The 17,458-nt window shown below is 40.3% G+C and overlaps 1 protein-coding gene across 1 annotated transcript; it reads left to right on the top strand.

Moving 5' to 3' along the window:
- cers2b (ceramide synthase 2b) lies at positions 1–17,357 on the top strand. Its single transcript, XM_074684128.1, has 11 exons — positions 1–489; positions 6,528–6,701; positions 8,283–8,400; positions 8,483–8,601; positions 11,725–11,782; positions 11,966–12,016; positions 12,789–12,881; positions 13,380–13,508; positions 14,120–14,226; positions 14,316–14,469; positions 15,116–17,357. The coding sequence occupies exons 2-11, from the start codon at positions 6,529–6,531 to the stop codon at positions 15,266–15,268; spliced, it is 1,155 nt and encodes a 384-aa protein (XP_074540229.1). The 5' UTR covers positions 1–489; position 6,528; the 3' UTR covers positions 15,269–17,357.
- Positions 17,358–17,458: the final 101 nt, after the last annotated feature.

Here is a 17,458-nt window from a genome sequence, read left to right as displayed (position 1 = left end):
CTCACTCCTCCCTCTGTCTGCTCCTCTTAGTCCGCTCTCGTGCCGGCCCGACCTCCGCCTCTGCCCGGCCAGACGTCCTCACAGACCCCGCTGACTCCCCGGATACAACAAAGGGGGAGAAATTCCCTGGGACACGACGAGAGGGGGAAAACAGCCGAACATTCGTTAAGAAAAGCTGCAGGTCGCATTGCAGCATCTCATACAGTCTCCCGTTTGTAGCCACTTTTTTTGTTTTCACCCCACATAAATGTTTCTCTTAGAAGAAAAACAAACTTTGTGTTTCATGGAAACATGTAAAACTCAATCAGGGCACTAAAGTTGGACACTTACTGAGCACCTCCGAGCTCAGCGGACTGGACTCACTCAGCGGGACCGTTAGGTTTTTTCCTATGCTAGCTTGCTAGGTGGGACCAGGACGCCTTTGTGGAGAAGATTTGTCTGTGTTTGCAGGCCACATTTCACGCCACACTACGGGGGAAAAACACCTAAGTAAGTACTGTTTCACTTTCATCTCGGCAAGTAGACGTTATTTGCTTATGTGCGCGTGAGGGGGGGCGCACGCTCCGCATCCTTTGCTCGGACGTCATTACGCATTCATATAGGAATCAGTTAATTAAATAGAAAGAGGGACAACGGAGGCGTAAAGGGCAGAATGGCGTTAAAATGACGGCCTAATGTTCAAATATGCAATACTTCTTCAAAAATTCTTATCAGCTGCAGTCAGAAATCAATACACGAGGGCTGCCTGGCGCGTGGCCCAATAGCCCAATACTGAGTCGGTTTCAGAAGTTTGCTAACTAGCAGCGGATTATGTCACATTATCACTGTTACTACTCAACTACAGGCCATGGAAAACACACCCTGTTGTTAGAAAAGAAAAAGCTAGGGTAATATCTCAAGTTAACTTCTTTATAATATTTTTGTTTTAATATAACAGTGTTTGGGTGTATTGGGGACATCTTTTAGCTCCATTGTGGTCTTCACTTAGCTTTTCCGCTATTCTGTTTTGGGGTAGCTACATTGAAGCTAGCATTTTCCTCGCAGTGAGAGTGACACCCGAGCAACAAAACGGGCACAAGAAACAGATTGACATAGAGTAAACCTAAATGAGTTAGCTGTCCTAAGAATAATTGGAGTAAAAGTCTTCATTTTCTACAAATGGGTTTTATTTTATTCAAAAGACTTTTGTATTCAATGTAAATCTATGATATATGATATCAGGGATATATGGGCGTATGCTACTGAATAACTTTGTTTCAGGTTTTAAGCCATCATGTCAGTAGTGGGCTAGCAGCATTAAAGCCCTAAGAAATGCTTAATTTTCTTTAATTAAACAAGCAACAAGAATTTGTTGGTTTCAGCTTGTAAGTGTGAAAATTTAATGCTTGTCCCTCCCAGATATCTTTAAATGTCATGTTAGGGTTTATATGAGAAAAAAAGCAATGAGAAACATAACCACGACTGTCTCACCTAGATGAAATATTATATGAGTTAAAGAGTGAAGTCCAAGAAAAAAGATAGAGGCAGGGACATGTATCTTCCATGTGCTTGTTTTCGGTTTATTTGACTTTGACCAGAACACAAGGAATCTTCAGTGAATGAATATAGCTCCCTCTTTTTCACCTCAAAAAATTGAAGCATTGGCCTTGACTTTGTTCAGCAGTGCATCTGTCTTGCTAGTGATTGAAGATCATTACCCTTTAGAGCTTCCACTCAAAAGAAAGAATAGTCTCACATGTGTCCAGGGGCTGGTCTGATTACCCAGGCCAAGATAACAGTACTAACTCAAAGGACAACATGTATAGCATCCAACATCTATAGTCTGAAGAGAATCAGCATGACAATATTACTCTCACACCTCTTGAAAGGACCCATTCAAATCAGTGTGCTGATGATTGAATCTCTTCATTAATAATTCATTGGGGCTGCAGATCAGTGTCAAAGGTATTGAAGCTGACTTTCTTGTGATCTCTATCTAAAACATGGATAACACTGATTAAGCAGACCACAGACTGGCTGCTTGCCCTTGGGATGATTTTACATTTTCTCTTACTTGTAGCGTTTAATTTCTTGCAGTCTCTGTGCTTACTCAACTACTGTATCTTGGACCTTAATAAAATTACATAGAACCTTTTCCAGTCTAACTTAACTCCACAGGAATTTCTAAAATGTGCAGGATGAGTCTGAGTCACCCCCAGAACCCTCTGGCTTGAAATTCCCGATGCATGACATGAGTTACAACTAATAGGCCATTTGTAGAAAGCATGTCAGCCTCCAGAACACACTGCAACCTTATCCCACAGTATGTGGCTCAGGATTTTTATCAGGTTTTTACTGTGGTCTGCTAACTGTGGCTGCACGTGGAACCACAAGACAGGATGACAGTACAGAGCACTGACTCTCTGAATACTTCTACTGTAATCAACTGATTGACTGGTGTTAGGTGGAGCCACTTTGCATCAGTGCACAACAGTAATGTATTTTAGTATTTATGTCAGTTTATTCCTGCTTTATTATTTAGTTTCTGGTCCAAATTGTAAGAAAAAAAAAGAATGATTCCACTTTAAAAATCCCCTAGAAGCCACCTTGACCTGTTTAAAAAGTTATACACTTTTTACCCAAATACAACCACTGACTTCCATGTATTACTATGTAGAAATTAAATGGTATAACACATGCCATGCTGATGATGTTTACCTGTTTTGGAGGCAGTTCTGTTAGAGAAAAGCTGACTTATTATATAATTCAATTGCAGTAGAGCCACTATTACACAATCTTAATTAATTGGCAAACAAACAGATTTATCACTGAAATGAGCATGTTATTGCAGGTTTACAGCTGTTTTATTGTGCCTCAGGTAAATCTCATCACCATATCAGCAATAGGCTGCATTAGTGGAAGTTTGTTATAGCAGTGCCAGTGAGGCCAAACACTGTACGTAGTAAATCAATAGGTCAGACTGATAACTGACTTTTGTTTCAGAATTCATGATACTGATGTCAAAATGGTACTCAGCTTTGGCACTGGGGCTGAATGGTGAATTCAGTCACTCTCTTACCTCAAAAGAAGACGTTTTTATTCAACTGGTTAATGACCCATTGAGATCAAAATCTCTTACATAAATGTGACGGGAAACCAGCAGCATACAACACAGTGAATATGACATGATCCAGTACAGATAATAATTTCAACATTAATCACATAATATGAAACATTTGAAAGTTATTTGAGAAGCTTAATATCCTAGGGAAAAAAATCTGACCAGTGTGTAAGAGCTAACTTTTATTACCAGTACAGTGCTGTTCTTACAGCTTGAGACAACTGTATTTTTAGTATTAGAAATGAATGCACTCCATACCCAGCACATGTCAGAGAAGCAGTAGTTTCATATGTAGCCTGCCTGCCTTGCACACATGTATTTCTTTATACTGTTATTGAAAAGAATGGCAGTCAGTAGACCTAATGCTGTGCTGCGCATGAAACCTAATATGAGCTATTGTAGCAGTCAAAGCCACGAAACAATCAAGGGCTGCTGACTTATCTGACTGTGTCAGCTTGACATATTTGTGCTTGTGTCTTTTGACCCCATGTCATGTCAATCATGTCAACAGTAGTAGTAGATGTTTATCGCTGACTGATCAAACTTTTAATTTGTGTTTAACAATTTTGGTTTGAATGATTCAACCAGTGGATGGATATGAGTAAATGGTTATACAAACATAGATAATGCTTTTTGAGTGACTCACAGTCAGCATGTTGCTTCTGTCTCGTGACTTTTGTTCCTCTTGTCAACTCATGTCCTATCAGTGAGATAAACGAAGCGTTATTGGCTGTAAAACTGCATTAGATGTTTACCATGCACGGAGTCTGAGTGGAGCAGTCCCCCTGTATGGTGGTAGTGTGTTTACATTCTCCAGATATTCCTGGACTCTGTACCAGGTTCCAGCCTGGTCGGTTTAAGTTTTCCTCTGAGGTTTGTTCCCCTCATTTCACCCATTTTTAACAAAGTGCATCATGGGATTATAAACCTAGCATATAGGCGTGTCACTAACATCTTGAGCTGTCCTCTGAGGCTGGAGCTGGATCTCTGTGAACAATCAACACATCCCTCTAATGTATATTCTTAGTAAAGCAGACAGTCAGAGAACTTCCTTTTCTCCCTCCCTTACCAGAGGCATCCTTTATTTTTATTGGACCTTTGAAATGGTCAGAGTCTGGTCATGTGATCTTGTGGACCAATGGGATGTGGTGTTGGGAAAGATGTGTGGGGGTAAAAGTGCTTTAACTTGCTGAATTCTCGGTGAGATCTTATAGTGTCAGCCTAAATTTATCTTCTGAACTTCCCAACACAGCGGAAATGACAGATACAAAGAAACTGTTTTAAGTTCTAAGCACTCCAGTTGATGTGTGTGTGTGTCTGTGAGTGCCTGTGTAGTTGCACATTACAGCTGATTAACGATAATATTTTTTTTAATATAGCACCTTTTCAATAGAAAAACTGTTTTTACAAAGTGCTTTGACTGACTGAGCATTGCAGAGATCCAGGAGAACAAAAAAATGAACATTTGAGAGAGTATTTTTGAAAATTCTATAATGGAAGAAGAAAATACAATTCAAAGATGAATAATGACGAATAAAGGCACACTTAGCAGAATAGGGTGATGAAACAGATCGATTTTTAGCACGAAGATGGAAATGATTAAGGGGAAGTAAAAAAGTTTTTGGTAAGAAGAGGTACTTATTTACAGCCTAAAATAGGTTTTTATTATTAGGAATCATGTATTACCCATGTATGCTGCCTCCCTCAGCACTTTTGGCCTTTGTACCATCTTTATTTTTCCTCAGAGACTCATTTATTTGTTATCTGTTTTTAAGTGTGATCACTCTGCTCTTTATGGATCTGGCCTGCACACAAACATGTTATTCAGCAAGATTTTTCAGGACACTCAAGGGAAGTGTGCAATGTAGTGCTGCTGAAGAGGAAAGGTTGGCATAATGATGGGGAAAAATGTGTCACCCCTTCCCAACCACCACTACCTGAGCAGAGAAAGACAAAGGGAGAGAAAGAGAGGAGAGCCCAGAGCTCAGTCAGCAGTGCTGTTGCAACAGGAAACAGGGGCCATGACTAACATGACATGAAGTGGAAAACAAGCAACTTACTCAACCATGACACGTTGCCCGTCGGGGGAGGGGGGGGGGGGGGGGGGGGGGGTGCAACCAGCAGCTGACGTGTTTCACCTGTAGGGTTGACTTTAAGCTCCTGTGTGGAATTTTAATTGGCTGAAATAAAGATGAATGAATGAATGAAAGATGTCCAAAAATCAATGGATTTGGCTAATTAAATGCAAAAGATTTGCACCATCTTTATTTACTATACAAACTAGTGAATTATTTTGACAGTAGCTGGTCAGATAGCAACCAATTTAAATACATAACAGTTGGATTCAGGCAATTTTAATGGAATTTCTGTTTTATTCCTGTGAACAAATGTTTAATGTAAGTTGAAGCGTTTAACCTAAGTTGAGGACTAAAAGCTTTATAGATAATTTACATACTCAGTGGTTTATATGGAGGGTATAGTCCTCAAAGCACGCAGCACAGGGTTTGTTTTCAACCTGTAGCACTTTGCATGTCACCACTCTATCTTCTGCTTTCCTCTCTATACACTTTCCTATCTCTAAATGAAGGCATAAAAGCCTAAAAATAAACTTCAAATATCTGCATTGTTATTTTGCATATCCTCCTGCATGAAGCACATCCACCACCAGTTACAGCAGTTATTTTGAACATAGCTGACTGAGGAGCATTACACACAGCTTTGGCGCTCTGGGCCAAAGGGGGAATCCTCCTTGATTACTGGCAGGGAGCAGCAGGGCGGGGATGGGAGTGAAAGTTAAGCAGTTACAGAGCTCAGACATTTACAGCTGCACTGAGCGGGAAGGGGAGTTACTGTAGATCCGCAAGGGGACTCCAGAGATGGAGTGTGTGGGGGCGCCCCCGCTGCTCCGCACATATGGACCAATCATGACTCATATCCCTTCTGAAGATACTTCTCCCTCACCGCCTTTTTAAGGCCACTCCCTCATCTCAGCAGCACAAGTATTCATCTCTGTACTCTCTGAATTAAACTCTTGCAGCTGCTGGTTGTTCAAGGGAGCACTGGTGGTGGTGAAAGGTTAAAATTCAGTTGCTGTCTGATTGCTCCTCCCTTGCTTGGGCCTCCTGAGCTCCCTGCATGCAGCCTGTGCTCTGTTTAATGCATTAGGAAAACCTTCAGTGAGGTTTCCAGTGAGAGGGAGACATCTTGGCTTAATTACATGGTACCATGAAGTCCTAATCACAGATGTCGTCCTGTACACACAGCCATGCCTGTATAGCTGCAGACTCTATAGCTCCTATGAGTGGCCTATACATATACGTTTAAGATAGTTCATTCAACCATGTGTGTCCTCTACAGGGTATGGGTTCTGCCTATATCAAATAAACTGAACAAGTTGATGCTGACCCCTGATTTCGTTGTGTTGCAGGATGCTGTCGGGGCTGAGCGAGTGGTTCTGGCAGGAGCGGCTGTGGTTTCCAAAGGGCCTGGGCTGGGCTGACCTGGAGGATCGGGATGGACGAGTCTACGCAAAAGCCTGCGACTTGTGGGTGGCGCTTCCCATTGCACTTGCATTCCTCATCATCCGTCAGATCTTTGAAAGGTCAGTCTCTTTCTCACTCAGTGTTACAGTATATATGTGCGCTTTATCTATGTGTTTGTGGATCAGTCTTTAAACATTTGCTTCCTCTATATAGTATCTGTCATCTTTTGCATTTTCTATGTTTGATTGACAGCTCGTAGATTTATCACTGTCCTCCAGATTGCATTTTCACCTCTTGGTCAACCCCCTAGAATTTTTTGATATTTCCTCCTCTATGTCCTGGATTATAATCATCAGAGCTTCAACCTTCCCTGTGACTCATGTTATTGCTCAAACACGTAAAATGTTCTTGTCTCTAGTGGTTAATCTTTTGGAAATCAGACAACTTTTACAGAGTCCACCTGTGCTTTATTGCCAATGCCAAGAAGCTCCCGTCCTCATTAGCAGTTTTCATTCCAATCTCACGTCAAGCTGCAGGGCGGAAAACTAGAGACTTGGGAACTGTAGAGGTTTAAGCATGAATTACACTCAGCAATCTTTTATTGATCTTACATTTTAAAGTGATACTCCTGGATGGAACAAGTTGGGTCCTATCACAAGGTTTAGGGCAGAAATTATCCCTACAGCAGTGTTTTTGTGCAGCAGAAGCCCAGGACGCTCGCACCAAAGACCCCCTCCCTGCTCCTCTGCCGGTTTCCTCTACAGTCAGACAGGGCCATATTTTACTTGACCAAAAACACAAATAAACGGACTCCCACCGTAAAAATCTGATATCGGTCTGCATTCACGCTTTATTTAGAGAATTTTCAGCGCGTTACGTTCACACAAAACACAGCTAAATAAGGCTCTAGTTCTCATCGTGTCTCTCCGTCTGGCAGCCTACTTGCGTTTGTTTATATCTGGCACGTCACGCACGAGTACTGATACACTAAGCGGCGAGCGCCTCGTAGCCAGCTGTGCTCTGCAGCGGAGGTAGCGACGTTTTACGCCACGATGAGAACTAGAGCCTTATTTAGTGGTGTTTTTGTGTGAAAGTAACACGCTGAAAATTCTCTGAATAAAGCGTGAATGCCAACTGATGTCAGATTTTTTGGTGGGAGTTCGTTTATTTGTGTTTTTGGTCAAGTAAAAATTGGCCCTGTCTGAGTGCAGAGGAAACCAGCAGAGGAGCAGGGAGGGGGTCTTTGGTGTGAGCGCCATGGGCTTCTGCTGCTCAAAAACACTGCTGTAGGGGTAATTTCTGCCCTAAACCTTGTGATAGGACCCAACTTGTTCCATCCTGGAGTATCACTTTAAAGGGAAATCCATAACAGGTTGCACTCCACTGAAATTAACAAGAATTTAGCCGTCCTCAGTATTTTTAACATGTTATTCTCCTTCAGTAACAAAACAAAAGAACCAGAGGACCTTTATCTGAACATGATCCATAAAGGCAACAAAGCCCCTGCACCAGACGTGGTAGCAGAGTGCAGAAAAGGCACAAATTGGCTGAATGCAGGAAATTCCCTTAAGTTTAACTGAATTACATCTCACATATTTAAGCAGCTCAAGATCAACCTTAACTTTATATGTGCTTCGTTCATTTCCTCATTGTCCTTTATTGTAACCTTCTTTTTATATCAATCTTTTGTGTAATTGCAGGCTGGTGGCTACACCCCTAGCGTCTCTGCTTGGGGTCAAAGAGACAGTACGGCTCAAAGCCCCCCACAACCCCACACTGGAATCCTACTACTGCAACATTACCAAAAACCCCACACAGGTACATGTTTGCACACACACTCACGCCCTGTAAAGATGGAGAAGTTCAACTCTTGAACCATGTGTCTTTGTGCTGATTTCAGACATCTATAGCAAGTCTCAGCAAACAGACTGGCTCCTCGGAAAGACAAGTGCAGCGATGGTTCAGAAGGCGAAGGAACCAGGACAGGCCTAGCTTGCTCAAAAAGTTTCGAGAGGCCAGGTAAAAACGCACTTACAGACACACTGACACTCACACACATACTGTACTGTACATGCACTGACTTATATAGAGCTATGGAGCAGGTCGAAACAGCTGAACACCCTTTGCATTCCGAGGGCTATATGAGCACATTTCTGAGGGCAAAAGCAGCCCTCTATTTTTAACATGCACTCATTACAATGCCACTCTGCTGCTACCATGCCCTCAGCACTTACTCCTTTTGCACGCACACAAATCCAACCATTCACATTCTCATTAACACCAAGGCCTTGGCTGCACGGGCTCTGTCACCACTGTTGGTTATTGTCACATGTGGAGGGAGCTAAACTGACATCATGTTAACCTGATAATACACAGCTGCTGAAACTAGCTAACGCCAGCTGGAAGGACTCATGCTGTGTCCCAATAACTGAAAATATGTTCAACACAAAAAGTTATATCCACAGAATTCTAACATTTATCTCTAGCGTCATGTTGTTAGCACAAGCCTGATAAACACAAGTATGTGAGACAAATATGAAAAAGACAAACATATGAAGTGATCTGTTATAATAATTAGTCCAGCCTACTGTACATATTATGTCCCTCAAGCCACATGACTGTCATCACCACTTCATCGTCATGACTATTGTTCATGCTTGTCAAGAGATCATGGAAAGCTTTGCATACCACTCAAACGGTCAGTTCACTCAAATAAAAACACACAGCCTTTAGTAGTCTTCTTTGGTTTGTCTGCTCTGTGTGGATTGAATGACATGAATTGAATTGAGATTAGTCTTACTTGAAAGGGGCAATCCTAGTTCCTTGGATATAATAACGTAGAATTGCTTTTGTTGCCAAAGATGTTTGAACATGTTAAAGCAAAATTATGAAATAATTGATTCTCCTGAAACTTTGTATAACTTCTAAGTGCAATAGACTCTTTGTCAAAGACTAAAAACAAACAGTTGAAGACTTGGTCGGATGGTAAAACTGATAAATGTCAATTGTAGGGTAGGAGAAAAAAATCATGTTATTGAAGTATCAGGGATTTTTGTTTAAATATTTTAAATCGTGATTTTTTTTAAATCAATTTTATTTTTCAAACTTAAGTAATGCATTTTTATTCTTTGTTTATATGCTGGGTTGAAAAAAAGTTGAGTTGTCAGATCCCCTGAATAAATCCTGAAAAACTGTAAACCAACTCAAAAGTGATGTTAATTTTTGGGGAAAATATGGTTCTTGCTTTAGTCTGTAGACATCATTATCATCATCATTTAACTTTTTCACATAGTCAGGGTTCAAAAAAGTGAACTAAAAGTCACCAAAACAGCAAACATAGAAGAATCATAATTCAAATCGAATCAGCACCCCAAAAACTGTAAAAGAATTGAATAAAAAAAGCATATCATCCCAGCCCTAGTCAATTGGTGAAACCAATGTCTCTCATTAAAAAAATGATATTGCCCAAAAAAGTTAGCATGAATATGATTTAAGCAGTCTACTACACTGTAAAAATGAAATTTAAAATGATTTATAACTAGTTGACTCTAATGTGGAGAGAAAAAAATGATGTCTCTAGCATAATGACTTGCTCAGTACAACAAATCCAAACTATAAAGTTTAGAAGTGAATACTTTCACTTTCAAAATACTTTAAGATGATATTTCCTAACAAATAAGTTATTTCATCAGTACACGTGCACAACTTCTAGGTAGGTGAATTATTTAATACTTGTTGTGCTTTTGTGTTTACACCATTTAACAGTTTAATAGGTCAGATTTTTAACTGGTTAGAAATGGTAGAACTATCTTATTAAATACTATCACACCAACAGAAATGCAAACCATTTAAATAATGATCTAACATGTTGTTTTAACAAATTTAAAACACATTTTTGATACCAACCCTTATTTGTCACTGCCCCAAACCTAAACTCTGTCTCTTCACTCATCTTTTATCTTTTTCCTCTCATGTCTCTTTTCTTTTTACTACTGGCAATACAGAGACCATTAAGTTGAGAACTTTGCAATCGGGCAAATCTGCCAGAAAGCTGCCTGCAAAGCATAATACACTCTTCCCTGGGGATGATACCTGCAGCACATGTTTCTAGTTTGAATAACAGACATCACATCGTGCAGCCAGACGTGAAAATATTTGGACAAGGTCTATAATGACCAGTGTTAACAAGTGGACAGCACATACAACAGGACTCAATCGAGGAATCGACCCTTATGATTGTTTTTGGGGAAAGTTGAAAGTAAAGATACTATCCAACACCTTTTTAAGTACTCAGAAACTCTTCCAGCATTTCCACAAAACCAAGCCTACCTAATCTAGTGTGATGGTTTTTGGCTCTTAATTCATGCCAGCCCATTCTGTAAGCCTGAAAACTCATAAAACCTAATCAAATAAAACTGAAATGATGAAATTACTTTTTTTCTTATTTTGCTGAAATTAACATTTAACTGTCTCCGCCTGAAACAGATCAGGCAGGTGTATATGGGCTCCAGGTGTTTGTGTACCATAATTAAACTGGACAATCAATTGATGTTACATTTGTTGCTCGTGTTGATTTGTGCGGATGCGCATGTGACTGCATGTTTGTCACTCGCCGTTGGTGGCGTGTCTCTCACTGTGCGTGTTACAAGATTTCTCCTCTCAATCATTCTATTGTTTATGTGCACACAACAGGCTCTCTGTGTCTCTGCCTTATTTAGTCCTCTTTCCTCTTTTTTTTCGCGTTCACCTTTCTCTCCTTCTGTTTCTCACTCCATGCTGTGTTTTTGTGTGAAACCTTGTCTCTGCACCTGAACGAGACACTGTGGTTGGAACGACCCCCCGCTGTCTCTGTTACAGGATATTAACAGGGAGGACACTGTCTGACAGACCTCTTTGTGTGCTAGTGTGTGTGTGCCTGTGTCTGTGTCTGTGTCCTGATTTGACTCGCCAGAGTTCACCAGATTTTTCCCGGCTGTTCATTTGGCCTGTTATTTTCCCTCTATGCACTCCATCATATTTGCATCTGTGTGTGTACTTGTGTGATGCACTCATGTGTTCCAAAATGCGTCTATTGTCTTTTCCTCATTGACTGAGTAGGAAGTGTGTTTCTGTGTGTGTGTGTGTGTGTGTGTTCTCTTACAGTTGGAGATTTACCTTTTACCTTCTTGCTTTCATTGCTGGCCTGGCCGCCCTCATCGATGTGAGTACTGCCAAATTAACCGACATCTCTCCTCCTCGCCTTCCTCCTCCTATTGTGTCTTAATGTAAACATTTCAATCAGTTATCTGGTAAACATGATTAACTCATTGCCATGCTGACTCAGGTGATTTGAACTCACCTGTGAAACTTTGCTGTCCCCTTTACTTTGCCTTTCTCCTTCTAGAAACCCTGGCTGTATGACCTGCAGGAGATGTGGCAGGGCTTTCCTGTGCTGGTACGTCTTTGGGATGCTTTTGTTCAATGAATGCACCATAGTAGCTGCGTAAAAAGTAAATAGAGAAAAGATTATGTGCTACCAAGAAAAGACTTTTCAGAGTATTTAAAATGCAACATTTCTTGACCAAGACCTTGAACAATTTGTTTCCTCTGCTAATGTTTAAAAGTAGCTGCTGGATTGTTTAAAACCTTAAATATCTTTAAACGTGTGTATGTGTTGCAAATACAAATGTGCTTTCTGGCTGCAAAGTACAGTGCTGAAAAAATTTCTCACCTGAACAAACATGGGTACCCTAATCAGAGTCTCTCAAAATGAGCTAAATTATGTAGTGGACTAGGCCTGTTCTGCAGCTCGTGTGTTCTTCCTCATCCAAGTGACTGAGCTGACCAGCATCCATCGTTGCGAGTGCAACTACTGGTGACATGTAACTCATACCACCCCTGAAATGAAATATCCTTTAAACAGTGAGTTGGTTTTAGAGAAATCAAAATTAATTAATTTTTGGATGCTCACCACCCCTGGTTCACTTGGCTATGTTGGTTAAAAAAAAATCTGTTAATAAAAATTTGCAGAATTTACCTCTTCAGATATCAACAGCTATTGGTTTGCTGTTCTGTGATGATCATGTAAAAATTATTAGCATCCTGACTCTTGGCCATATAAGTTGAGCATTCTGCATGTGGCACCAGCAGAGAAATAGTTGATCACTTGAGCAAAGTAAATGTTTTTGTTTAATTCTGAGATTTTTGTATTTTCTCCTCTCTTTTAGACTCTCCTACCATCTCAGTATTGGTACTACATGATTGAGCTGGGTTTCTACAGCTCTCTGCTCTTCAGTGTGGCGTCTGATGTCAAACGCAAAGTGAGTAAATATTTTTGGTGTAACACTCACAGGGATGGACATCAGTTTGTTTTCATTTTCTCAAGTTGGGACACTATGATCTGCTGTAAACAACAGAGAGAACGTGTTTTTTTAACATCTGGCTTGGACTGTGAGTGGACATTGGACTATTATTACACCTGTTTTTGAATGTGTGTGTGTGTGTGTGTGTGTGTGTGTGTGTGTGTGTGTGTGTGTGTGTGTGTGTGTGTGTGTGTGTGTGTGTGTGTATATGTGTGTGCGTGCATAAGTGTTTGGACTTTGCTCAACCTGGGTCAGCTGAGCACAGTGGGGGGAAATCCTGCTAAAGAGGCACAGTGTGTTTCTCCAACACAGAACTCTAACCAAGTTGCATTCTAATAGGGGTTTAACACTTAGCACTCAGCTACTCAGACTTGAATAACCCAAATTCACCATGTTACCCTTTTTTCAGCTTAAACTGAAACCTTTGTCTCTTTGCTGTGCCTCTTGTGTTTTTAGGACTTTAAGGAGCAAATTGTTCATCACGTAGCCACCATCCTCCTCATCAGCTTCTCCTGGTGTGTAAATTACATCCGTGCTGGGACTCTTATCATGCTGGTGCACGACTCCTCTGATTACCTCCTTGAGGTAAAAAATCCCCACAGGGTCATTTCAGTACATCACATTCACACACACATACACACACACACACACACACACAAAACTTTTTCTACAACAGACATGAGCTTGCAATCACAAACAGTGAACTATGTCGATGTGGAAAGGATCGCTTTTACTTTCTTTCCGTCAGTATCAGCTATCAAAAATGATGTGAAGGTTTTTTCTAACTACATCCTCACTCTGACCTGAGTGCTGGGGTAAATTCTGATAGAAACACACACTGGTAATACAATGCCACCTAGTGGACAAAACTGTTCTCAGGTTATCTATGGAGTAAAGAGCCCAACAACCGAGCTTCACAAGTTTAAGAGACAATGTAGACTCTTTCACTTTCTTTAAGGAAATCATATTTTATGCTAAGCAGATATAAAAAGGAACCAACTACTCAGTGGAATCATTATGTTGGGTTTTGGTTTAGGTTGTTGCTGTCAGGGTAGAAAATGCAGGAACATAAAGTCCAGTTTGGCTGATTCAATTCTTGTAGAGTATGAGATACAACAAAACTGTTTTTTTTTTCTTCAAAGAAGTATCTATCAACAACTTTCAAGTTGTATCATTTCTGTCTCTTTTTCCTGCAGTCTGCAAAGATGTTCAACTATGCTGGATGGCGAAATGCCTGCAACTACATCTTCATTGTATTTGCTGCAATCTTCATAATCACACGCCTGGTCATCTTCCCCTTCAGGTACAGCCACATAATTAAAATACTATTTTATTTTAATATTTGGCTTTTGCATGTATGAAAGTACCTCAATCTTTACTGTCTTATTTCAGGATAATTTATTGTACATGGGTGTACCCGGTGACCATCTATGAGCCCTTCTTCGGGTACTACTTTTTCAACGGCCTTTTAATGGTTCTACAGTGTCTACATGTCTTCTGGGCTGTCCTCATCATACGCATAGCAGTTCGCTTCCTCACCAACAATGTAAGAAAACAAAAAAATCAAATGCAAAGTTCAGGATTCTGTAAGAATCCTTGATGAAAGTGATTGAAGCATCTATATCATTGTGTGCACAAGACAAACGTAAATATCCACAAAATAGAATATAGATCATACAAAGCCAGTTAGTCATTAGACACATGATTTTCCTCTTTATGCGAGAATTAAGGGTGCCAAGGGCGAGTTCTATCCTCAGATCTCTTGAGTTTATTTACATTTACAAATGGCTAGGTTATAAGTTCCTACATCAAATTCACACAAGTTCTTGTTTTTCTAATACCAAGTTAGAAACAGATGCTGATTGTTTCTCATAAGCAGCAGCCATCTATGTTTTTATAAAGATACCTCATCAGAACTTAAACCCAGCACATATTGGTTTACAGTTGTGATTGGCCTGACCTGAAATAAGGCAATGGAAATCTGTTTGGTTTAGGAAGAAGCACCAGAGGTTACAGAAAAAAGATTACACATGAGCTTGCAACATTTGACTGGTTCCCACGCTGTGACAGTTTGAGTTTTTTCTGACTGTTTCCAGAGCTTAAGAAGAGTTTAAGTAGTAGGTCCTCTTGATTAATGACATATTTCTGAAGGACTCTTTTAAAAACAGTTTTTTGTTTTGGTTTATTTACAGGAAAAAGTTGACGATGAAAGGAGTGACAAAGATGAAACAGATGAATCAGAAGAGGATGAAGAGGAGGAGGGGCTTAAAAAGGCCACCAAGAAAAATGGACCAATACAGAACGGTCACACAGTCCACAACAACAACCACCGCAAGACAGAGTGAACGTAAATAGGTGTCAGGGCAGAGGAACAGGAGAAGGACTAAAATCCCTCAGCAGGGGTGCCAGAACGAGGGATGGAAAGATGGATAAAGAAGAAGAAAAGGGGTGTGGGTTAGGGATGGGGGGCATGTCATTCCCTAAAACACAGAACAGCAGGTTTGTTGATGAAATGTGACACTGTTATTTCTGCACATACACATTCATTCTTACTTCTAGAGGGCACTAAGATCCAGCAGATGATAGACACTATGTTCATGTCTCAATGTCAGTGTGATACCAGCCCCAAAATTTCAAAGAGACAGGGGAGGAAATAGAGGAGCAAAGTGATGGGATGGGGGAGGGTGGGTGGAGAGAGGGAGGACGGGAGTGATGCTGCTTCTACCTTAGCTTTCCTTGTTCAGTGTGCCTTAGAGCCAGCTAATGGCCGTTAAAATGCCATGTTAAAGCTTTCTGCTTTGATGCCGTGTTGTTTAAGTTGTTCCCTTTTTTGTTTCCTACTAAAAGAACAAAAGAGAATGAAAGTATGTTTTATGAAAGTAAGACAATGGGGCATTTATTTCCCTAATTTTCTGTCTATGCAATTTCGTAAATGTCAGCTATTGCACCGCCTTTGCACAAACTGTCTCTTCTATACTGTGCAGTAGGACTGCGTGCCTCTGCTCTTCAGTGACACCTGTGCCATTGATTCAAAAAAGTCTGCCTTGTGAGTAACTTTGGTGTCACTTTTGTAGATACACTGCAAGAAAAGTCTTGCTTTTAATTTCCTCTTTTAATCTAGCTACACACGCATAACAAATCCTTCTTCCAAAAGAGACATTGTCTAAAAGTATCTGCTTTTTGAGCAGTCAGGAATACTCTAAATAAGTATCACCGCAATAGAAATCTCAGCTTCCTGCCAATGTTGTTGGAGCTGAATGTTTTTCCTCTCTAGTTTGGTTCAAGCTGTTCGATCCAGTTGAGTCACACTGGCAGTGCCTCCCACTGAAAACCAATGACTCCATAATAAAACCATGGTGAAGGTGGGTTACTTTGAGTGAATACTGTTTTTTTTCTAAAGCGAATGGAATGTGACATATGAACCACTTCCAGATTTTACAAACCTGAACCAGATTTCCCTGATTCACTGCCTTGTAGCCTGGGTAATATTGTTAACCTGGGTTAGAATTGTACTCATGATCTCAGTGAATGATTTGAGGTATGATTTTGTTTATGAAACGGGTTTACAGGTATTCTATTTGATGTTTAGGAGGTAAAAGATAATGTAATCCATTTTCATCAGTGTAGTGTTTCAGCTTTGAGACTCGGGAAGAGCTCATGAAATGAGTGTTGCTGTTTTGTCTTCATGCTTTAAATCTATTTGTATGTTAAGTGCCTTATCTGTAATTATGGGAAGCTCTCTCTCTCTCTCTCTTCCTCTCATTCCCTCCTTTTTGCCCCCTCCTGTTTTCTTTCCTGTCTTCTCCTCACATCAGACACTAGTATCACCTCCTTCCTTGGTACCATCCATTACTCACTTCATTCATCATCTTCAAAAATGATCTTCTTCTCAAACTCTGCCTAATTCCACAACCCCCTCATTTTTCACTAACCCAGGCCAACCAGCAACTTCCTCTTCCCCGGTGATACAGAAGAAACAGCTGTGTCCTAATTACAGTGTTATATTATTTTTTATTATTTTTATTGTTTAATAACTAAGTATTGCTATGAATAATAAATGCAAAGACCATGAATCACAACGAAAGCACTCTAAATAGTTTTTATTTATTTATGCATCACGACTGCAAACATAGTACACAGTATATTATTTAAGATTATGAATTAAACATGTTCCTGCTGCATTCATTTGTTAGCTACATTTTACTGCTTCAGTTGCTGAGAGTTACTTTTCCTGACTACTTGATGTTGTGTTGAGTGGTTTACTCTCAATCAAGTGACCAGAAGACTAACACTGTTGCCGGTAACCCTGGTCGTCAGACTGAAGGAGACCATACAGGTTTGCAAGTCTAGAGAGAGCTCTGGGAGCAGTGAAGTCCTACTCCATTGGCATGACTGCCTCGACTGAGGTAGCCAAACTGCATGGAGGCAACAAACAGAAACCTTTGTTTTAGTAAATAGATAAATAAATAAATAAATAAAAATATGCCTTTGAACAAAAAGCATATTGTCTTACGTATTCATTTACATGCACATTT

This window comes from Halichoeres trimaculatus, unplaced genomic scaffold (genome assembly GCF_033239565.1).
Source record: "Halichoeres trimaculatus isolate MK-OKI-2021-1 unplaced genomic scaffold, fHalTri1.1 fHalTri1_scaffold_12, whole genome shotgun sequence".
NCBI lineage: Eukaryota > Metazoa > Chordata > Actinopteri > Labriformes > Labridae > Halichoeres > Halichoeres trimaculatus.
The sequence above is the reverse complement of the archived record's forward strand: the minus strand, read 5'-3'. Positions and strand labels throughout refer to the sequence as shown.